Raw genomic sequence first — 24,464 nt, 5'->3', positions numbered from 1 at the left:
TTGGGAGGAAATGGGTTGCTAAGGGAATGACTAGGGAGTGGAAAGAACCATAATCATCTCTAAAATCACATAATGGAGGAAAATGGAGACATTCAGAGACAAAGCTTTGGAACGCATGCATTTTAATAACATTATCTTGTCTCTTTCAGACAAGAGCATAACACACAAATGAGCTATCTCTTGCTAAAACTTGTTAGCACCACCACTGGCTCATGTTTTTGCTGTGCTGATTCTACAAATAATAAGCATGGGAAACGAGGAGAAGAGTTTCACAATGCTGGCGGTGTTGTAACAGTGTCAGCCTTATCTAAATGCTGTGGTTGTTGTCAGATGATGCCTCGGCTCCCCTCCTCCTCTCCCTCGCTGGGTTGAGAGGGTTAACCAGTGTAATAGGCTGGAGAATGGAGGCTCATTACAAGATATCAGCCCTATGTTTATCAATTAGAGTGACAGAGAGAGGTCTAGCGGTTGTGCCGTGCCACAGCGAGCCTTCAACAAGCCAACTGACAAAACCAGGGTCTCGAGGTTCTGTCGGAGAACAGGGGGAAGAAACAAAACCAGCAGAGATGTTATTAAAGTGTTTGATTTGCAATGTCTTGACACTGGTGGCACATCAGGGCTGCACACTCTCCAAGGCTGGGCTATCGCTCTGCAAGAATCTCCAATTTCTCACATCCGTCGACAAGCGCTCCCAGAGGGTTTCATTTACAAACGGGTAGAGAAACTGTCCAGAGGAAGGCGAGACATCAGGCTTGTCCTTGTCTGGTATCAAAGAATGCAAATACACTACAAATAAATTCCTCCTGGAACACAATGGAGGTCTAGGGAGACAAGAGGATGAAATGAGAAAAAGGAGGATGGGGGTCGCTAAACAAAAGTAGATGCTGAACCAGTCCACCAATTGGTTTCAAAGAGATTCTCTTGCACTTGATCTCTTGCCCTCGAGTTTTCAAATTGCAACATAAAATGTCACCGGGGGAATTCAGACAATGGGCTAGGGAAGAAACGAGTGAAGGGAAGAGGAGGGGGAGAAAAATGAGGGCTTAAAAGTACAATGGCGAACAAAAGTCACCAAATGACAATGCCTGACAGCCACTTCAATTCTGAAATGATGCCCCTGTCATGCCGTGCTCCCAAGTATTGATTTTTTTTCCCCTCCTCTCTTGGAGCACAGACGGAAAAAAAATAATCTAATCCAGTTGAAACTGATCCCTGCTGGCACCGGCCCATTGCTAGCGGCCATCAAGGTTAACGCAGGCGCAACACTTATCAAAGTATCTCTCTCCTCCTCCTCCTCCTCCTCCTTCTCCTCCTCCTCCTCCTCCTCCTCCCCCCTCCTGCTCCTCCCCTCACACTGTCTGTGGCTGATCTTTAATGGACTGGTCACCCTGCTCAGCTGGCAGCCTCTTCATCTCTCCTACCCAGAAACCTCTTTTCTCTGCAAAACCGCATCCTCCTCTCGCCACATCACACTCCAGCTCAGCTTCAAGGTCATGCCACAAGAAAAATCATACGTGTTAAACTGTCGTCTGGAGGTGAAAAATAGTCAAATGAAGGAAGGACGCGACCAGATGAAAAATACATGTCCCCTGGATTGACCGTTGCCTGAGATCATGAATACAGGGTAGTGACACTATGTTCAGGTTGTGGGAAAAGCCACAAAACACAACACACTGAAGTCTGTTCAGCATGTGCTAAAAATTGTTTTTATTCTGAATTATGGGCTTAACTTCAGCTGCTCATGGGAAAAAAAGAAAAAAAATAACAAAAAGAATATTATCCTGCTCTATAAAGAGACTGTATCAAAGGAAACTGTGGAGTAAAGTCATTTTTCGAGGTTAGCTGGTCACACATAATGATGGCAGCTGCAGAGGAGGTGCCTAGGGACTTCATTACACAGAGAAGGGAGTGGGACTGAGACTACTGTTCCAACCATCTTCTGCACCACTTCTCCAGTTCTTCCTCCTGACAGTCAAAAAATAAACTAATAAGCATCTACCAAAAAGGTATCGGAAGCATCGCCAAACGATACCAACTTGCTATACATTTCTACTGTTCTGTCATTCAGTGCAGTCAGAACAACTTGAAGCTCAACGCTCTAAAGACAGTGGAGATGGCTGTGGACGACAGAAAGAACCAAACCACCCCAATCGCCATCCCCAGTCCTTGCACTAATGGGCACCGTCATCACCAAGGACCTCAGGTGACACAGGAACATCAGCTCCCTTACTTCAACCTGCCAAAGACTGTGATGGTGCACTTCTTCACTGCCATCATTCAGTCCAACCTCACCTCCTCTATTCACCATCTGGCACACTGCTGCCACTGCCAAGGACAAGGGATCAGCTGCAATCTGCCATCCCTCCAGGACCTGTACTTCTCCAGGACCTGAAGGCAAGCAGGTAAGATTGTGGCTGACCCCTCCCACCCCAAGCACAAACTTTTTGAGGCATTTCCGTCCGGTAGGAGGCTCCAGTCCATCAAGACCAAAATCTAGCGCCATAAGAACGGATTCTTCCCATCTGCAGCTGACATATTCAATCAGGCCAGGGACCCACACTGACATCTCTAGGACTCTATCATGCTCATAGCAAATATCAATATTCAATTAATACAGTGAACTCTTGCACATGCCCTGGTCAACATTTTACATATTCCTGCACAAAACTGTGGAGCTCTTTCATTTAAATAGTGGTCATATTATATATATTGTTTTTATACATTTTCCTCGGCCAAAGTTATGTTTTCGCCAGTGTCCATTTGTTGGTTGCTCAGTTTGTCAGCAGTATTAAACAAAAACTCCAAACAGGATATAAACGAAAGTTGGATGGAGGATAGGTCCAAAGACCCCATTAACTTTGGGTGCGGATTCTGATAAAAGGACAGACCCAAGAATTTTTTTCTCGCTTTCATTTACACTGCGAGATAAGGCGTGTTTGACATGTCCATTAATCTGTCTGGGAATAATGCATGGATCTTGATGAAAAAAAATCTAGCATAATTGGGGGGCTGGTATCTATGAGTGAGTACAATTTGATGCAGATCAAAATAAACATCCAGGTCTAGCGGATTATATGTTTTTGATATTGGATTAGGCTTGATTGAATTAAAGGGAACTGTTTGGCCCTCTATGCTCTCTACTGAGTGCCATTCTAGTTTCATGTTATTGTTAATTTTATTTTATCCATTTATGCTTCTCGACTTGCACCGCTTGCTTTCATCTTGATTTATATTTTTTCATACTATGTTTATTGTTATGCATCAAAAGACCAAGGCAAATTCCTTGCATGTGAAAACCTACTTGGCAATAAACGTGATTCTGATTCAGTCTTGAAGAGTTTTTTCCTACCACTAGAAGAAATTTCTCAAGTTGCTCAAGTTTGCCATTTTAAAAAAGGACTGACATCTTGGTGGTTTGTGCAACAATGCTATAACAAATATAGACATGTTCCTTTTTTTTTTTCGCTCTCTCATTCTTTTGACAGCAGTTTTACACATAATGAGGTGTCCGGGCATCCAGCCCTGCTGACATACTACATTACAGTTGCGACAACTACATGACAGCAAGCTACAGTTGGTGGCAGCTATCACTCTGAGTGCTGCGAATGATGTGGTGTAAATAGCCTTTGGGAGTTGTGGTTCTCTGGCTCTTCCTGTGTGTGTAACCTTTATGCAGCATATTGCTTCTGTTTTCACAATAAAAGTCATTCTCTTGAAGAGATTTTTGTGGAGTAATTGAACTGATTTGCCTTCTGTTTATATTTCAATCGGGATGTTTTATAATAGCTTAAGTTAGGTAATCTCTGGACATAACTTAAGCTATTACAGTACATTCGTGCCAAAGCTCTCTCTGTGATACTGAGCTCTGTGATGCACAAGTTTCCAGAGACTGGTGCTATGATAATAGAACATAATGAGCATCAGCTCAATGTTAATGTCATTAACGTGAGGAGAAGGACCGGATCGTTTTACAAGCTCAGCAGAGGGGAGACAATGACGCCAAGCGCTAATTAGCTGCTATCGTCTGGCTTTCACGGGATCTCTCAGACAGTCAATTCAATTACTCCATATAACAGGAGGGGATGAATCAAGGGGGTATATAAAAAAAAAAGATTGAGCAGAAGGAATGAGTAAGAAAGAATAGGAATGACTTGGGTCTTGCTCACTCTTCCCTATCTGGACCTTCTTATCTGCCCTTGTGCCCCTGAGCCCACCACATTTCATCCCTAATGAACAACCCCATAAAAAGAGGGAGTTCGATTTCTCTCTCCTCCTTTCTATCTCTCGGGCTCCATCTCCTTCCGTCTCCTCTAGAAGATATCAGAGTCTATCACTTGCTGTGCTGGGCAGCAGCATCCGATCTGCAGATCTCCTTCACATTAAGGATCCTCTTAGATAGAGAACCCTAAAAGGTAATTGGATTTCTCCCTAGTTATCTTCATCTGTTTCACCCTAAGCCCACTGTAATAACTTACTCTCAGGGCCAAAGATAACTCAATTCTGTCCCACAGAGAGCTAGTGAGAGTGTGAGGGAGAAGGAGAGAGAGACAGTGAGACAGAGAAAGCATATGTTATGTCTCTGAGGCAAAGGGGTATCTAAATTCTCTATCACTGCCTTCACAAGGATATGAAGTCTGACAAGGTGCAAACATAAATTTGCTTTTATGTATTGAATTATTCCCCTTTCTGGGAATTTGCTGCTGTAGATTAACTACAACAGCAGCTATTTAATGCAGAATAGTGTTGTGAAGGAGGATGCAGTTGACGCCGCATGATTTAGCAAACCTCCACTCTTCCAGTCGAACACAATGACACCCTAAATGAGTCATTTTAGACGCCTATTTTCAGCTTTATTTCTCACAAAACAATAACCCAACCCAGACCGTCCCCACAACACAATACAGAGGAACAACACTTTAAAAAAAAAACTAGGACATAGCTGAAAATTATTTCAAAACCCTGCACCCCCGCCCTCAGGGGGGATGTTTCATTGGCCTGTTATTTTTATTGTGGCAGTGCAAAATGAAACCGTTGGCTCCAGCAGGCTCAAGCAGAGCTTGTATGGAGGCAAAAATCAATACAGCAATATCAGAGCAAGACTTATCAGGGGTTCACTCCTTCTCAGAGGTCACTGAGGAGCAACTGCATTTAAGTGGGGAATTCAATTGTGAAACATAGTTTGGGACGAGCTGTGGTGGGTATCTGATTAGGGGAGATTGCAAAGGCAGAGCAAGTTTCAAATGGTAAGCTATAACTTTCCATTAGTTGTATTTTTGCAGTCAATTGAGTGACAGTCCATGTATCTAATAGTGCTGCTTCATTTGGAAATGTAACAAACTGAACATATTTCACTGCATACAGTATTGTACTAATATAGGCCAACAATGATGTATATAACAAAAATGACTATAGAAAGCAGGGTGGATAAGAAGAGCTAAGAAAACAGATGATGTCTCCTCCTCGGCTGTCATTTGCACTCTTTTACCAAACAAGTATCAAAGACTATTCGTGTAATGTTTTAGACAAATCAGTGTACTGCTAAAGGTTAATGTAAGCAGAGCGGCATTGGTAGAGCGCATACCTTCGCCAAGGCCCAATAGTCCCCTTTAATCCAATATCAAAACATATTTAAATCCACTTTATCCATTTTATTTTTTTATTTGGATCAAATTGTACTCACTCATAGATACGAGACAAATATATATAATTTATATATAAATATGCCAGATTTGCTGTTGCAAAAGTCAAATTTGTTTTTTTTTTCCATCAAGATCCATGCATCATTCCCTGAGAAATTAACAAAAATGTTGCAAATGCCTCATCTTGCAATGTTAAAAAAAAGTGAGAAAGAATTTCTGCATCAGTAGTTTTTTGTGTAATCCTGCTGACAAACCAACCAACCAACAAACGTACAGAAAAAAACATAATCTCCTTAGCAGAAGGTGAAAACAGGACTTGAATTCTTTCAGTTAAATAGCTTACGTACAATTCTTGATATCTAGACATACAGTACATGTACGAAGAGGGGTGGGTGGAGTGGTCATCCACCAATCGGAGAGGCAGAGGTTTGTCTCCTGGCCCCTGCAGTCTACATGTCAAAGTGTCCTTGGGCAAGATACTAAAACCCAATTTGCTTCCCAGTGGCTCTTCCATCGGTGTTTGAGTTGTATGAAAGGTTATCTCTCATCTGAGTGGTAATATGCTAAATAAATACAGTTAATTTACATTTACCATAAGAGTATAAAGGAATAGAGGCATAAATAGTAACCTTTGTACCGAAGATTCAGCTAGAACAAATATAACAGTACAGAAAGAGAATAGACAAACAGGATTTAAAAAAAAAAAAAAAAAAATCTAAACAATCAATACGATTTGGAGAGCTTGGGACAATCACTCTGTTACCTGCAGTGCCAAATTGCTGAATGCTAAGAGTGGAATCAGGGACTCGTACCTGGGATTTTGTGTAACCATGTCCCAACCCCTTCTCCATTTCTCGGAGAGTGTCTGGCCTGCAGCCACGGCAAGAGGCCGCAGCAGAGCAGGATCATTCGAGGCTGTTGTGTGCGGACTGGCTGCCAAGTCTGTCCGTCTGCCAGTCAGGCAACATACTGAGCCATTTTTACTTGTGTCAGATGAAGACAGCTGTCTAACCCCGACATACTGTTAACTTCTGCAAGAGCACAAATACTGTACTCCTTTTCTTACTGTACTCCAACAGTCTGTGTTGATAATGATAAGGTCAGATCATGTCAGATAATACTGTGCAGATGACTGACACTGGCTTCACAAGAACAAGATGACAATTATGCAGAAAAGCAGCCCATCCAAGACAGAAAGCAAAACATAGCAATCACTGACAAAACTTTGATGTGCAAGAGTTGTGCCTCCGCCCCTCTGATTGACTTTCAGCACTCTTCAGGGATTTCACTTTACCCGAATGTAACAGAGACCCTTCCTTGAACCTTAAAAAAAGCATCACATTTTTACTGCAAAGTGGGGGCCGAGGCTTGGGGGTGGAGGTGGTGGGTTTACACACAGTCAGCCCTTCAGGCCAGCACCTCTCAGGTCTGTCTGCAGCTTTTAGTGCTGGCAGGTTCCTGAGAAATGAGGGAGAGAAGGAGGGAGGGATGGAAGAGAGGGGAGAATGCCATATCCCTGTCACTGGCAAAATACACCCCCAGCGGGAGTATAATGGACAGGATCTCAGCAGGACAGGAAATGATTTTGGTGAGATCTAGAAAGCAGAGAGGGGGGAGTTCAGCAGAGTTGGACTGGGAAAGGGGCAACGAAGGGTGCCCATGGGTCAGGATAGAGTTGGCCCGGCAGCTATACGTGAAAGGCAACATTTGTGCTGAGAACTGGTAGGAAGAGGAGGGGGAGAAGTTATGTTTCAGGGGCAAGGCAGCAGTTAGACGGAGAGGCACGGGGATAAATTAACACTACACAATGTTTGGTTAGTGATATGTGCCAAGCGTGATCTCCAGCCTCAAACTACTTCAGTGAGTCTGTGTGTTTTTTGTGTGTGTGTTCACGATTAGCACGGGTTATGTTTGAAAAGTAAACATTTATCCTCCAGGTTTGCTGTGACGGATCTTAAAGCTTGACGGACAAGTTTAAAGTAGTCATTGGATCAGCTCCTCTGTGCTCGTACTGACTGGAATATCAACTATTCAACATTTCCATCAAAGGAGTCAAAGGTGCGATGGATCCAAGTCTACAAATGGACCTAATTGTCCAAGCTTAGCAAGCATCGACTCCCAGTGGATCTCACAGGGGAAAAATTTGACGGATTGATTATGCTTGATTTTCTTTGCCGCAAAAAGCCTGTACTGGAATACTTCACTAATCGTATTATCTTCGCTTATTCTTCTGAGGCTACAATTTAAGTAGTTTTCTTGTTTTATTTCAATGCATCTTTATATTCAACTCTGTAGTACAGCGCTGCACAACATGTTTGACACACTGTTCTATTAGGAAATGCTGATCAGATTTGTCAGGCTGACAATTGTCAGCACCCATTATCATTCCATCATAGGGGAAAAGGCTCTGACTTATTTGTATTTCATCAAACCAGCCATAATTGTCAAGGGCATTGCAAAGCCCAGGATGAAGAGACGGTGCCCCTGCAAAATGGTGTCAGGAGAACCTGCACTTGGGAAGCATAGCCCTGGTATAAAATAACTAAATCCCACCAAAAGTAAGGGTAACAACTGCTAGCTTGTTTACATAAGTATGGTTAGCAACCAGGTTACGGTTAAGGCTCATTTATGCTCAATGTTAAACATGCATACGGGTGCAGACAGAAAGCTTTGTCCGCGTTCATTTCGTCCATATTTCTGCATGTTTTCTGAAAGCTAACAGATACAGACCAACAGAGCAGTACCACTGAATGGTGTTACTCCCTCCGGGCACAGAGACTACAGAACAGCTGGGAGGTGATTGTTCGGTGACGGTTATATCGTTTGAAAATGACTTATCGATTGTCATATGTAAAGGGAGCACCAATGAGCCTTTAGGGTCACTTGCCATTTTCAGCAAATAGGTTGCTACTTCGGAGGTTCTTCTTGTTTCCCATAGAAAGGGGGATTTTGAAAACACTAAAAAGCAGACAGCAAAAACGGAGGAGTATGTCAACTGGAATAGTTGGCAAATGGTAAGCTCATATCCACAGTCTATATCCGGTGAGTCAAACAAGGTTGACAATAGCATTACTGTCCAACTTACTAATTTCTGAAAATCCTTTTTTATGCAATCTCATAACCAGGTCTGCAGGTCACACAAGTTTACACATTTCAGCTTTAATTTGCAGGGTATTGTTTCTGTTTGCGTCATTAAAAATCTTATATAACACTATATATTTTGGATAGACTTTAATGTTTTCTTACATCTAAAGTTATGTCAATGGTCATTTTGTTCTCATGCTTGTGTGTCTGCGTGTGGCTTGCCAGAACTGTGCCGCATCTTACCTCAAACTCTGCATGTTTATGGATGTCTTCAGCCCTCTGTCGGCTCAGGATAAACTCAGCTTCATTAGCAACACGAACCAGGTGGTCCTTCATGGTGTGACTCAGCAGCCTAAGGAGAGGGCAGATGGACATCAGCTCAAAAATGGAAAACTGCATACATGTATTTACAATCATTATTCAAACGTTTTATACGAAGGCATGTGGATGTCAATTTACTTCAGTCATAGTGGGGAAAATGTCAGACAGATGTTTAGCAATATCATAAAATCTTGAGCTTCAGCGTATTTAAAACATCTGTTCAGCAGTGTGATATCTGGTAACCTGGAGATGGAACAGCCATGTAATATCCATAAAATGCTGAAAAGGAGCCGTGCAAAATAAGCAGAAAATCTAATTTGGAAACCTAACCGAACCAGATAGATCCTCTAACTGGGGTGCAGGTGCTAATTGATTTGTTAATGATATGCATCTGGCAGGAGGGAGGATCTCTGCCCATGTTGTTACATATGTAGTCTACCTCCTTCTTCTTATCAGTGTTGATGAAACATGCATGTTATGTGTGTGCCTGTGTGTGTGTGCAGGTCAGAGAAACCTCTCTACAGCCCTAAAGGTCAGGACTGTGCAAAGTGGAACAATAACAGACTAGGGGCCAGAGAGGAGGGACGGGGCAGACTGGGACTGACTGTGGGGTGGGGTGGGGGGTTTAGGGGCCAGGGGATGACTGTAACCTAAGCCTGCTGTTTCAGCACAGGGCAGCAGGGGAGCGGAGGTACTGGGGCCTCTGTAGCCTATATGGCCCTGTCGAGGCCCCGCTATCAATAACCGAGCCACTGCCCTTCTTTATGGAGCTCTGCGCTTAAGACGGTACATATGGACAAAAAAGACTTGTGGTATTTTTAAAAGCACATTTTCATGCTTTCAAATCCTCTCTTAAGACCCTGTGGAAAAAGGTAAATAAATATAGACTATATTATATTATAAAGACTATAAACTATTATAAAGACTTTTTAAGGCTATATGAATGTCTTTCAATACCAGTTGCGTCATTAATCACATATGATGTTTGTCAATTTAAAAGGTAATTTTGCAAGGCAAGAAGGTCGCAGTTTGTTGTAAAGACAGTAAAATACCATTTAGTTTTGCTCAGTGAACTACACCGTCTCTCTCAATATATGTCACCAACACAAACGTGGCCGTCACCTCGGCACAGAAAAAGCATTAAAAAGGGAGAAAATCACAATAAATCTGGCCATATTTACAGCTACAGTTATGTGAAAAGAGAGTTGGTTCTGTGAGCTAGTTAATATACAGGACCGGCTCTACAAGGTGTCAGTTATGGGTTTTTGTGAGTTTTCTTTTTGGTCTGTGTAGTCTTTCTAGTTACGTATTTTCACAGTCTTATATTTCATTAGTTTCATGAAAAACTGCAACTTCCTTGAGTTGAAAAATGATCTTTTAAATTGACAAACATATGTGTAGTTCATGGCACAATTCAAATGGGATTAAAAAATTATTTGTCTCTCGCCATTCACTACCATACCTATTTTTTCTTAAATAAGGTCCCATGGTGGTGATCTCTGTGTTACAACAAGGCACATAACTTCTGAATGGATCCAGAGTTAATCAATTTAATTAATGTGTCCTGGATCCAAAGAAGCAGTAAAAAAATGGATGGATGGATTAACCGACAAAATACTATTTCATTTAAGTAGTTGCTTTAACTAACTTCAGCTGGCCATGACATGATGAGCTTCCTAGCTACTGTGGCTAACATTAATGACAGATCATATAAAAGAAGATGCAGCAGCCTCCTGCATGCACAACCCACTGTCGAACAACTTGTGATTTATATGTGTATAATAGGCCAAGTACAGTTGCTGCCTAAAGCAAAGAAAAAAAATATGTTGGACCATTATTAATACAATTTAAGACTTTTTAATACCTTCAAACGCCTTTATTTAATGAGGAACTCATTACTTGGCGTTTACAAAACACATTCATGGTAGACTGCTTGTGTATACTATAAAATCTGGATTTAATCAAATAAACGATCACTAGTTAGACTGGTAAGAAATTTGACGTTCAACAGATCATGTTGTAATCATTTTTAAATGACTGTTTGATTCCCACAAAGAGACAAACCAGACTTGAGTTTGCATACACATGTATGACCCTGACTGGAGTCATGGTTCTGTAAGATCAAACCCTTTAAAGTAGATTACAAATATCATCCCCAAAGAACTCAAAGGACTAGCTAGCTAGTCTCATTAGCTTTTGCCTATTCTTTAAAAGGATCAATAATGGAAAGTGTAGCCCTCTAAATCTGAAATTGATGAGAGTTCTAGGACTAAGAGGATCTGATGTGGCGAGCGTCTTATTAGGAAGAGATGGGGAGGCTCATATGTCGGGATAATTGAAAAACAGACAAAAAACAAAAGACAGCAGGAGACAGAGGAGATGATTACAGGCAGATAAAGGCTCAGCCAGAAAGGCATAAACTGACAGAGGGACAGCGGGAAATCAAGAGCGATTTCCCAAGTGTCACAGAGGAACCAGCGATCACAGGCCCTGTCACCTTCTACCTAACCTCTCCCCTTTTCCCAAATCCCTCTGGGATGGTCAGGTATTGAATGGAGCCTTGAACTCAAGGATCTTCCATCCTCATTCTCCCAAGCTCCTCTTCAACCCCCCTGATTATTGATTGTTGTCCAGAATCTTAAATAGCCACCCCATCACAAGGGCCTTGGGGATCGGCTGTGCCTGAGGGACTGTGACGTGATCCAGGAATGGTGAAATTGGAAAGTGGCTAGAAAGATAATGAAGAAGTGCTGCTGCAAGGAGAGAGGACAGCATTTAGCAGGTCGGAGTTACCTACCTGCCTTCGTTGACCAACTCGATGAAGGCAAGACCTGCATTCTTCTGGATGGAGTTCTGCCATTCCTGCAAGTGAAAACACACGATATCCATGACTGTAATGAAACAACTTTACACTCTCTTATCACACAGAGTTATAAGTTAGGAAATAAGGCTAACATTTGTTTTGTCAGACCAGCCGTAAAGAAAAACACAAATACTTCAAGTTTACAATTATATAAAACAGAGAAAAGCGGGAAATTCTGAGGAAATGTATGGCAATTTTTGTGTGAATAACTACTCAAGTAATGATGTTTAAAATAATTGCAGATTCATTTGCAGTCAATCAATTAATCAAGGGTCAAGGGTCATCTTTACTGTCATTGAGACTATACACCAGACAGGTACACAGCAGAAAAAAATCATGTTGCATCTGGCTCACAAATTCAAAAGGCGAATAAAAAGACATCAAAAAAATATACTATAGATAAATTAAGCACTCTGAATAAATTAGAAGTATAATCAGTTTATCAGCTCCAGTGAAATCCTTTATGAATTCTAAACTATTCATAAATGGACCCTGTAGAAAACCATTCTTGTGTACACTTTCCTTTGGCTACAAGACCCTACTATGAAATGAAACCTCATAAAACGGTATACTGACTGCTTTGGTCAGCACGAGCTACATGATCAGCTGGCAAACCAGTGGAGAGGAGTGAAAGAGCTGTGTTGAGAGTACATTTATCACAAGTAAATACACAAATTTCCTCCTCTTTGACTAGCGTTATGGTTCAAGGTGTCAGTCTAAACAATCCAGCCGCAGCCGCGTGTGACTTTAAATCCTCGACTTCGAAGGGACAACGAGAGAAGGGAAACTCAGCGGTCATCGTCTCTCATGTTCTGTTCAATATTTCAACACCTCCAACACAACCGTCAAAAGAATAATAAAGCAACAAGGTCATGGGGCCTGTCTGAACCTCACAGCGCTTTTTCCCCTTCTTCCTCTCAGGGGAGATGGAGAAATATGCGCGAAAAACCTCAGGTTGGAGACCTAAACTACCAAACTACTCTTTAAAAAAATCATTAATCACAGCTTGAAGTCACGATTACATTCCACATTATTCAGCTTTTATTAAAATGTGTCATTTGTTGATAAATGTGCGATAGTTATTTCAGGAGAGAGGATATTAACCATGATACACATTTTACTCAAGCTTATAGAAATTCTCACTTTAACAAACCGATTTTAATTGAGTTAACGTTTTAACTGAGTTGCGAAACAACTACAAAGTGAAAGACATGCATCGTGTGTCCATGCATGTGTATCCAAGCGTAAACTTTTTAACCCTGCTGTCAACGTCTCTCGAGCTGATAGAGGAAACGTGTGTGTTTACGTAGCGACTGGCCTCTCAGTAAACCTATAGAGCCCACAGGGACGAGGATATCAGTGCTACAATGAGGAAGGAAAAGATCAATTTACAAGAACTTCTAATACACATCCAAACATATTTGTACATACGTGATGACTTTCAAACCCATGAAGTTTTTTACCTTTCAGCGCGACAAATGTACAACCATCAGAACCAATCTTGCACCAAGCCAAGAGAAACCATTCTTCTGAAACGCCTGCGCACCATCACTCTGTAACCAACTTCACGTCATACAGACAACAACCTAACACTTAACCTCGATTCATAGCTGCTTTTTGTCCTGAAGGACCATATTGGCATTGACCGTGTTTACAATACATTCCAAATAAAGAGGGCACAGAGGGAATAAAAGTCCGGGCTTGGGAGTGGAAACAGCGTTTTGGAGTTGAGTACTGGCAGAGGGTTTTGCGGCTGAGGCTCGCTCTAGAGGAAATGTGTGAGAGTAGCCTTGGGGCCCTCTAGTTTAAGCATAGACTGTAGTTGAAGGACATTAAACATGAGTGTTAGCCTGTGGCTGTGGGGATATTCCAGAGTGGGCCAGACTGTGCGAGCTGGATTTCAAATAAACACCACAGGAAGTGAGGCCGTAAATAGAGTCGTACTCTCTGGAGAACCAGGAAACCAGTGTCATTAAATTTCCTCCATGCGATTTCTTTAAAAATTCTTGGGAATTTGCTGTGGGAGTGTTAGGATTTAAAACTAAAAGCTTCTTCAGCAGAAATAAAAGGATTATCGCGAAACTGCAGCACGGAGAGGCTTCGGCTCTAAATTAGGTTTGATGAACGGCCTGGAGGCCATTGGCGTTTTGGTGGACGCAGACAAAGGTGATAGCAAGACTAATGGTGTCATTATGGGCTAAGAAATGGCTCTTCTAGTTGAATTAAAAAAGCAATGACCCTGATCTGAGGGACATCTCCCAGCGACAAAAAGGAAACAGGGACAGGTCAGTGATAGAATATTGGATTTTGGCGGCCCTGGTCAGCGGTGTCACAGCTTTTATGACCGCAATAGGGGCCATGACCACAGCACTCCTGATGAGTAGATACAAGAGGCCATTTGTGACCCCTCACCTTTAACCTGACCTCTTAACAGATGATAGTAGGGTGAGAGAGGGCTGCCCCTTGATCCTGATCGGAAATTTTTGCCAATGTTCAAGCTAGCAGGGGCTACGTTTGGTTCCTCTTTTTTTGCGTGTATGAATGAAAGTCTGAATCTATTCAAGGAAATGCCTGTCTCAATCTGAAGTCAATAAGACAGCTCTGTTTGGTCTGTGTTCCATGATGATGGCATTGAGTCTAAACACACATGCCATGCACTTCCGTCATTACAGCTGATTATCCATAATCAACATCTAAATATACCACTACCACTGGTGAGAAAACACAGACCTCCTGAGCAAAATCGCCTTTCAAACGTCAGGCTCGCCACAACACAAGGAAAACATTTTCCAACACCGAAAAAAGAAACGTCTCGGCTCGCCCGAAATAATAAATAAGTCACTAGTGCTTTTCAGTGGCATCACTCATAATCACAAGTATTTGTTGATTTGAAAAGGCTATGGGAATACAACGTTAGATGAGACGACAAAAGCATAAATCCTCGTGTCAAACGTGGCAGTGAAGCAGAGGCAAAATTAAAGAGGCTGAGAGCTACTGATTTTTTTCTTTTTTGAACAGTATCACAGTTTGATTACAAGATGCCAAAGACTGCAAAAAGACAAAGCAGATGGAAATAAAATGCACATGTTTTAAACATCTTAAATGAATTTGAATATTTCTGTCACTGTGCTATGAAGTACCATACCAATAACAGTTGGTGGCATATCCTGACATTACGAATTAAACCTTTGGGCGCTGAAGACCGCAAAGAAAAGAACAGACAAAGAAATTGTTTTTTGTAGCTGTGCGACCCAAATGCTGAAAACAGTGCATTCATATGCAAAGACCAACAAAAGAGCCCATGTGTGCGGATGAGTAGACAAAACAAACAAAAACACAAAAAAAAAACACTTTTACCATAAAAAAAAAAATCAAATGTGTTACCCATCATTGTTCTTTTGACTGATCGATGCAGAAGTTCAGTATTTTTTTTTGCTTATTCATGCTGCTTTGTCTGAAAAATGTGTGTGTGTGTGTGTGTGTGTGTGTGTTGTGTGTGTGTGTGTGTGAATAACTTAACACGAGTGCCTCTACACTCGACAATCCACATGTGTGTTCAGATGGTATCTGCTTAAAAGAAAAACAGACACTCGTATTGGTGTTTGCGTGATCAAATTCACAACTGGGGGAATATTTACTGATGTCAAAATATTTACACTGCAGGGTCTCCGACAGCTTTACGGACTCACACTTTCATGGCTACACTAACACAGAGTGAAAAAACAGGACGTAAGCCCCCCGTACACCAAACAGACAAACCAAAAACATGTTAGGAGACTTGAGCTGTGCATGAGAAGTATATTTAAGTGGGGTACAGTACATTTAAGCCTGCAGTACTTCATCCCCCTGCTTTTTAAAGAGTTGCTCTTTCAAACTTATCTTGAAACAGATCTGGTATTTGGTTGATTCAGTTTAATGTCAGTGGATTTCAATGATGCAGGAGCACGAGAATACTGAAACACTGTGCAGCTGTTTCTGTTCCAAATGAAACAGATGTTCAGATCTGAATGAGGAATGAAATCATCACCTCATCCAATTTCATCACTGGATTTTTCTTTTGCTATAATTTATTCGTTTTTTCAAGAACTTTAGACTTTTTTGCGTAATTTACTAGAACAAAGTATTTTGTATAATTTTGCAGCGCATGAAACTGTCAATGAAAACTTCAACCTATATAAAGACTGGTTCCAAATAATGCTTATTGACAGTCAATCTCGTTTTTATCCTAGCAACCCTCATCGTTGGGTTCAACCCTCTCTCTTGGTGAAAGCAGAATAGACATTTTGTCTCTTGTCAGCTGAACTTTCAGTTGATGACAAACTTTGTCTTTATAAGTTTACTTGTTGTTACTCTAATTCAGCTGATTCATAGTGATCAATCAAAACACTGTTCTCACAACTGGGAAAGAGTTTCCTCTTTGATGCTCGAAGTCAACAGCATCAAAACATTCTATGGAGGAGAAATGTTTGGATATTATAGCACATGTTTGGCCTTAAAGTGGAAACAGACAACATTGCCCCACTAGTGTTTTGGAGTGTTATTATTGTTCGTGCCACTGCTGCAAAGACAACTGGATCGTTTCAGTTTCCCTAGTGTCGCAACTATAAACAACACAGATTAGTTTTTTTCATTCATATTGGCCCATAATGGAGAGTAGTCGACCCCGCCAGTCAATCTTCATTTTTCCATGCCGATAAAATAGCAAAATGGAATGGACTTGCATTTCTAAAACGCTTTCCCAGGCTACAGACCGCTCAAAGCGCTTTAGTACACTTGTCACATTCACCCATTCACACTCACATTCATACACTGATGGCAGAGGCTGCCATGCAAGGTACCAACTGCTCACCAAGAGCAATTTGGGGTTCAGTATCTTGCTCAAGGATACTTCGACATGCAGCTGGGGGAGCCGGATTCGAACCAGCGACCACAAAAAGAAAGCAAAGTGGTGTCTTTATCTATAGTCGTTACATTGTGCAATCAACATTTAATTCATAATAAAGAATGAAGAAGTTTCACTTGCCTCTCAGATCAGATCAAGGGGCTCACTGCCATGATGGATTGACTACCTTGTGTGTGTTGTATGTGGTAGGTTTAAACAGGTGGGGAAAGATGCAGCAGAATCAGACCGTGCTAAATTTGCTTAAACATTGTACTCGTTGGACAGCTTTTTGTCGAATCATATAATTTCCTCAAAGTAAATGCTCAAAATTTTCTGCAGGCAAGCGGTCGGCATCCTGCTGGCTAGGAATGCGGGCTGGGATTTAGACTATTCAAAAAGCTATATTTACAAGAAAGAAAACAATCATAACGCAGCACAATTTTTCCCAGATGTATAAATATTTGTGAATGTGCAACATTGTTTTTATGTCATTTGTTTTATAACTGAAAGATTTAATATTGATAACAAGTTATCTTCTAATGACATAGAGCAGACATAGAGCTGGAACCAGGACAGACTTAACTGTAATAAACAGCATTTACAGGAATGACACTTCTGTAAGATACAGTACGTCCTTAGTCAACAACTGAGCCTGTCAATCACACTTTCTTTCTACCGCTGCCAAAATTCTATATAATTCTGTACCTCAGTGCCTGTATGTACCTGTGTGGATGAGTGGACACAGAGGGAACTAATGACTTCAACAGTCATATCAAAGATACTGTATACAATGTCCCAGTAAAAGTATATCTTAATGCAGCTCTCAATTCTTGATTAAGCCTCTGAATGGCAATATAGAAATGTTCTACATTCACAGTCTAACTAGATCAAAACTGCAGGGAAGTGAATTTTCACTCCAGATTTGTGGAGAGGAGAGAAGATAGCAGGGGGAGAAACATAAGAATACATTCCAAGGTCCTAAAACGTGGGACCTGTCAGGCACTGTTAATGTAATGTTTTTTTACCTGTCAGGAGGAGAGGCCTCTGTCAGGGAAATTCATTTATTTGAAACACGATTATACGTTGTGTATAAATAACCAACCATTCATGCCACTTGAGGCCCTCCAGTCTCGAGCCACTTGAAGCCAGCTCATAGTAAAAAAACGGCTGGGAGCCAAATTAAAAGCCACTCAATTTTTTTTGAGGAGTCTCCCGTCTGATTCTCCCCTCTCAGCTAGACTCCACTTCCTGTCAGGAAACCCTACTGACCCCCACCTCCTCCGACACAACACACCCCGCTGCCCCCTCTCTGGCTGCATAGTTGGCAACGATAGGGAGCCTGCAGAATTAAGTGCCAGTTGGTGTTAGTGTGTTTTCTCTACGTCTCACAGGAGAGTACCTTTTCAAAGAATAAACAGCGTGATATTATCCTCCGAACTACAGAGCGATGGCAGGGACACTGAGCCGCGTGGCACGGCTGTAAAGGGGCACTGGAGCAGAACACAGGGTGAGGGTGAGCAGGGAGGGAGGGGAAAAATAACACTTTGATTTGCACTGATCTTGAACCTTGTGTGCCTGTTTAACTGCACAGTGGGGTGGGGGTCTGACTGTGAGGAAAATGATGGGGAAAGTATTTTTGTCCCCTGGTTTCATCACATTCCTCGCCACTTCTCTCACCTCTCTCAGCTCCCCAAGTGGTTCTTACAACACGGTCTGCTCTTGATCCATCAAAGCCTCACTTACGAGGGGGGGGAACAAGAAATATGTCCGCTGACAGATATAAATGACTATTTAGCAATTCAAACATTAGACTTCTGTCCAAAAAAGCAACTTGTGAATACTTAATAAAACATATAAAAGTACCTGCGACTAAGGTTAAACTTGCTGGTTGTTTTCAGGGCCACCAAGCTTCCAACTGGTTCCCTCGTTTCTCAGATTATGCTATTGATTGTGTGAAGCATGATGAGCGTGCACTCACGACCTGTTCCCTGACTGCAGGGGTTTAAACTTCTATGCCTCCGCCACTCTTCCTTCTAACCTGGAGGTCAGAGGGTCAAGGGTCAGGAGCAGCCAAGTGTTTGGGGAAGTCAATGTCTTTCTCCCCACTGATTTAGAGAGAGGTGCCCATCTGTTAAACAGGTTAACTTTGGTGAGACTGGCTGGGAACATATGATAATGTGTGGATATTGGATTAGCAGGTTAACACTGATGTTATCGAATTACTATTAAAAGATTACTTGTATCAATGGTCCACATGCAAATGGACCACATGGTGCAAATATATATATAACTGCAAAGGCACAACATGCAGTGGTGTTCCTGGCATTTTTAAATACCAGGAGAACCACTACAAAATACAATTCATCACTTTTGTACTGGGGTGGAGGCAGATATTTCAGAGACTGATTCATCTTCACCTGAGCATACAAAAACAATTTAATCTGCATTGTTATATACCATTGGAGGGAGTCAAAAAATGTTTGTTGTAGTTTTTGTGAACAGTTAAAGAACATAAGAAATATGGCTATCAATGAGCATTATGGTATGTGTAATTAAACTATATTGTCTAAAAACAGTCTAAAACATGATCTGTATTCATTGCGTTGTATCTGTCGACAGGTAAAGACCAGCAGAAATTCCTATCTAGGCTTGACCATCATGAATCCAGCGCCCCTCCACCCCACAACTCTCTCCCTCCTTTCCTTCCACTCCATGTACAGGATGTATTTCTGATAAATGGCAGAAGGATGGATGGGCTGACAGAGGGGCCGGACAATAATGGCTGATCTACAGGACACAAATGCAGCTACTGAGGAGATTTATGGGCCTCTGCTCCTCGTAGACTGTCCAGTAACCGATGAGATGATTTCTCAAAGCTCTGGACGGACGGCAGCGAGCGCAAAGGAAAAGCTCTTTCTCTTGTCCCAGCGCATTATTTATTAATCAGATGTTTTGGGTGAAAGCCACTTCAAGAAATGCACCCAGGAAACAACATGCTGGCCGTAAACATGACATAGATGAGAGCAAACAAGTGTGAGAGGGAGAGTGAAACTGTCGAGGCGAATCAGGGGCAAGAGCATGCGAGACCCTCAGTGAACAGCATGGTTCACGTGAGAAAACTTCATGTAATATGCAAGAGTTACTCTGAGGAAGCCAAGACATTCAATAACCTTGAACGGCTATGATATCTTGATATCATTAAATTACCAAATATCTCTTCTCCAGTTACATGAAATCATCTAATTAGCACAACTCAACTGACAGGAAATTAATTTGTAACAACTCTGATAATAGATAAACCTTTTCAAATGTGAATATTTCATGGTTTTCCTGTGTTTCCTAGGGTAGTAAACTGGGTTTTGGACTGTTAGTTGAGCAAAAGAAGCTATTTAAATATATCAATTTGTGCTTTGGGAAACTGTAACAGCTGAGAAATTAACCTGCTGATTAACTGGAAAAAAAAGATGTGTTTTTTGACATTTAAAACATAGTACATCTTGAATTGACAACAATTCCAGGTGCAGATACATTCAGTGGCAGCTCTTTCTACTATTTTAAGCAGTAGTCTGTTGCAGCTACAGTATTTGATCATTAATCCTCATTTTGTATATTCAGCAGTCCTCCAGGATCAATATACAAGGCAGCATGCCACCCCAACAGTTAATGTCTGATCAAAATGGTCCTTTAATTGGGAGTGCCGTTGTAGTTGTTTAGAAATGGGGCACTATCAAACAGCGGTTTACAATCCCCTCCTCAATGCCAAGCTGATGTGGCCACCAATGCAACTTTCATAGGATCCCTGATTAAAAACTGCTCTGCAGTCCCTAGCCTCCTGACCCTTCACCCTGGCTCCACTCCATCTCAAAGCTTGGGAAATTAATTAAAATTTCACAGAGATGCTATCGCATCGTATCTCCGATGAAGGTGTGGGGGGCGGAGGGAGAAAAATCAATCAAATTCATCTCTGTCTACTCCCTCCGCTGGTTGGCTTGAAGGCAGGAAGGAGTCACAAGATGGCCACGGAGGCACTTCCTGTGAGAGAAGTGAGCGCTTCCTGTGCCAGAGGGCCCGACAAACTTTCCTAAATTATGTCATCAATCATGGCGCTGGCTCACTCTCACTGCCCCACAAGGAGAGCAAACACACAAATAATTATACGTTGTAATTTAGCCCAAAGGAAAGTCTGTCCCTGTTTTCCTCTTTTCCCCAGTGGAAAGCAGCGTATCGCCCCTACCTTTCTCCCCTCCTCCCTTTTCTCCCTTTACACAACAATAAAATTACATTTGCATTAGCTGTGAGAGAATTTGGTTGGATGATTTATTGAAGCAATCAACACTACGCTGGCCAATCCCTGGTCCTCTCACTGTGTGTGTGTGTGTGTGTGTGTGTGTGTGTGTGTGTGTGTGTGTGTGTGTGTGTGTGTGTGTGTGTGTGTGTGTGTGTGTGTGTGTGTGTGTGTGTTTGGGTGGGGTAGCTTGGAGCTCAGAGAAAGGAAGAAATAGCTTGGGCTGGGGACCAAAGGGGGAAGCGAGGTATGAGCTGTGCAGCGGAGCAATCACCAAGATTCTGCCTTTGATTAGATTAGCATTAAACAACACCCTGACAGATATGACAAATAGGTGCATTAGAGCCTGTCATTCTTCTCTCTTTGGTTTTCTATCTAGCTCTCACTCCCGCTACTCCTTCCTCTGTGGACATTACCGGGTTCGCATTCCCTCCATGTGTCCCACTAGTGCAAATCTATGCGCGGCCACTGACATCCAAACAGATGTGTAATCTGACTGTATTACCTTTTTAGAGATGAAGCGAAGTGAATAATGGGACCCAAACAGAGTAGGGGGTTAAAAGGGGGAGAAGGTGGAGGAGAGGAAGCCAGATGACGGGCGCTATTTCTCTGGGAAATAAAGCTGATAAAAAAAGCACAGCGAAGTGGTGAGAGAGATGTCATTAATCAGACGTGTTTTTGTATTATTGGAGATCGTTGTTTTTTCATGCGGGGTTTTAAATGGTAAAGATGCAAACAAACAGGGCCAGAGGGGAGTTATTATCTGTTGTCCTTGTCACTGGATGTGTGTATATGAGGGTTACGTTAAATAAATGAGTGCTTCTACAGGGAATAAATACACTTTTCATATGAGATTCGTTTACACACAAAGTATACTCAGTATACTGGGTGAAACTGGGTGAAATTCAAATAATATCACAGTATTTTTAGGCAATATTGCTATACACAATACACATATGTTGATATTTTGAAATCTTCTCAAAAGCACTTCATAGCTGCTACGACGAGGCAGGTATTAGAACAGGTGGAACAGTCTGTAATGCAACCTTTAAAACCAGGAAAGGATGACACTTATGCCATATCATGATTTAACAATATTCGTTATTGGATCAGTATGACAATATAATATCGATAAATTACCCAGCCCTACTGTGTGCTGTGTTTTGGTCCACATGCAGTAAATGAACAGCCTTCAGTAGGGTTTGTGTCTGTTAATGCTACTCAGCCATCCTGGAGTGATCTATTGACGTCTCCGATCATTGATCTGCCCACGCCTGCTTATGATCCCTGAATTAGTATTCATGAATCCGGCAGCAGCTAAATAAACTTGGCAACAAAACACCCACAAGACAACAGAGACGAGAGAGATAATCAATGCAAAGCACCATCAAATCTACATTATCCCTCCTCATCAGTTTGGCCTGGCCACAAGGGTCCGGCGCTCGGGTCAGAGGTGACGCGGACAGGTCGGCCACCCTTGACCCTCAAACCAATATTTGCGGCCGGAGATGCCTTCTATCCGGTTTCTCTGCCCTCGCTCGGGGACGGGGTGAGTGTGGAAAGGTAGACAAGGTGGTGTGGAGGAGAGATAAGGCGTTGGATAGCTCACTGTCCACTCACGGCTGCAGATTTACTGCACTCAAGGTGAGCCTGATAAATCAGATCGGTGAGAAAGTGGAGGACGGGGATGAGTACAGATATAGATGCTAGACTTGCCTGTGAACACAGAAGCATGACGAGCTCCACCACTGAGCTGCTGGACTTCATACACACCAGACCTGGGAAAATGCATAAAAAATAGGCAGTCAGACAGAGATGTACATTTGACAAAAAATTGCTATATTTTTGTGCGTTCTATTTGATAAACTTGCTTCTTGCCACACACAGAAATAGACAGAGATTACCTAACCTTGTGCCATCTGCAAGGGAGCAGATAGTATTGATGGGCCTAATGAGCCGACATGATGTTACTGTAAACTAATACATATTTGGACCTTGTATTACAGGCCTGACTTGGCCAGCATATGTCCCATTGATCCCTAATGGCGAGCTCTGGGCTTTTAGGGGGCAGGGGGCCACGAGAGTGTCCAGAGGCTGCTGCACAGGCACAGACGGGAACAAGCCAGAGTAGCCTTTGGTCTTTCAGTTGCTCTTCATATGACACATGCATGCACAGACGCACACACACATACACACACCTCCCCCCTGCCTTCTCTTCAGGCCCCCCTGCAGCTATCAATCAACTTTCCATTTTGTTTGGTGGCAGCAGACATCCCAAACACTGCTATTAGTGGCCTGGCCTCTGACCTGGCCCCCTAGAAACCTTCAGCACGACTACCAGCTCTTGGCTCAATGCACACTCATCACACTATTGGATTAACAGCAGCTTGGAGATGTTTTTGCATTTAAATGAGGACAACAGTTAAAAGATGCACCTTTTTTCTAAAAAAAATTTTTTTAAAAAAACCTGCATCTGTAATGAGTCGCGATGATGTTGTACTTACTCGTGCCTTCAATGAGGAGCTCTTGTCCGTGGCTGCCCAGCAGTGTCCGAGAGAGGAAGGGGGCAAAGTCGACAAAGATCTCCCTCAGAAGAGGCGCTGCCTTCTCTAGAGCATGCTCCAGACGCTCTGAGATACTGAAGATGTGATCCAAACAACACACAAATACAGTACATGGCAGGGAAAATTAAATCATCATGCAACTCCAAAACAAATCTAGAAAATGCCAAATTCAAAAATAAGTAAAATATCGCTTTTTAATGTGAAGGAAAATTGGAATTGAGACAAAACAACAATCCGTGGATACGCAATAACTGATTTTGTATGCTTATGTGCATAAAAAAAAAAGCTGACAGTGTGTGTGTGTGTGTGTGTGCGTGCATGTGTGTATGGGAGAGAGAGAGAAAAAAGAAGATGAATCACCTCATATTGGGGGCTGTGTTCTGGGTCACAGGGGAGAGTGGGGGGACAGATGGCAGGCTAGCGCTGGCTGGAACCTGGCCGCCTGCTGCAGGGAGAAACCAAAGAACTCTGTTATTAGTCTGGATGTTGGACAAGAATAAGACGCTACACACACACACACCCCCGCACAAACACACACACGGAGCAATACATTATACGAGCAGGGCAGCACCATAAACCTGTGTGGAAACATGCCTCTTATGAAATAATACAATGGTCTTCATTCTAATGTATAGAATAGGGGGGATTTATGGTCAGATAGGGCAAGTGGGGGTCCAAGTATAATTTTATGGTTAGATAGTGGATGATGTACTCCGAGCTCGATACGTCTTCCTTATCAATTTACAATTCAGACATTCTCATGATGGAAACCTCTAAATTGTGTAAAGGATGGTAACATTTCACTGTCAGCTGCAGTCAGCATGAT

General features: G+C 42.2%; 1 protein-coding gene across 6 annotated transcripts in view; it reads right to left on the bottom strand.

Moving 5' to 3' along the window:
• The window catches only part of lrba (LPS-responsive vesicle trafficking, beach and anchor containing), a 195,711-nt gene that overhangs the window by 102,952 nt on the left and 68,295 nt on the right, over window positions 1–24,464 (bottom strand). For 5 of the 6 annotated variants that reach the window (XM_073465119.1, XM_073465134.1, XM_073465150.1 and 2 more), the window contains exons 31-35: window positions 23,999–24,083; window positions 23,579–23,712; window positions 22,791–22,852; window positions 11,842–11,906; window positions 8,967–9,075 (exon numbers count right to left, since the gene is read on the bottom strand). In XM_073465119.1, the coding sequence (XP_073321220.1) occupies window positions 8,967–9,075; window positions 11,842–11,906; window positions 22,791–22,852; window positions 23,579–23,712; window positions 23,999–24,083 (455 nt within the window). The remainder of the gene's footprint in view (window positions 1–8,966; window positions 9,076–11,841; window positions 11,907–22,790; window positions 22,853–23,578; window positions 23,713–23,998; window positions 24,084–24,464) is intronic. The other variant, XM_073465142.1, reaches the window with a different exon arrangement.

This window comes from Pagrus major, chromosome 1, assembly GCF_040436345.1.
Source record: "Pagrus major chromosome 1, Pma_NU_1.0".
Classification (NCBI taxonomy): Eukaryota; Metazoa; Chordata; class Actinopteri; order Spariformes; family Sparidae; genus Pagrus; species Pagrus major.
Note: the sequence above shows the minus strand (reverse complement) of the source record. Positions and strands in the feature narration are given on the sequence as shown.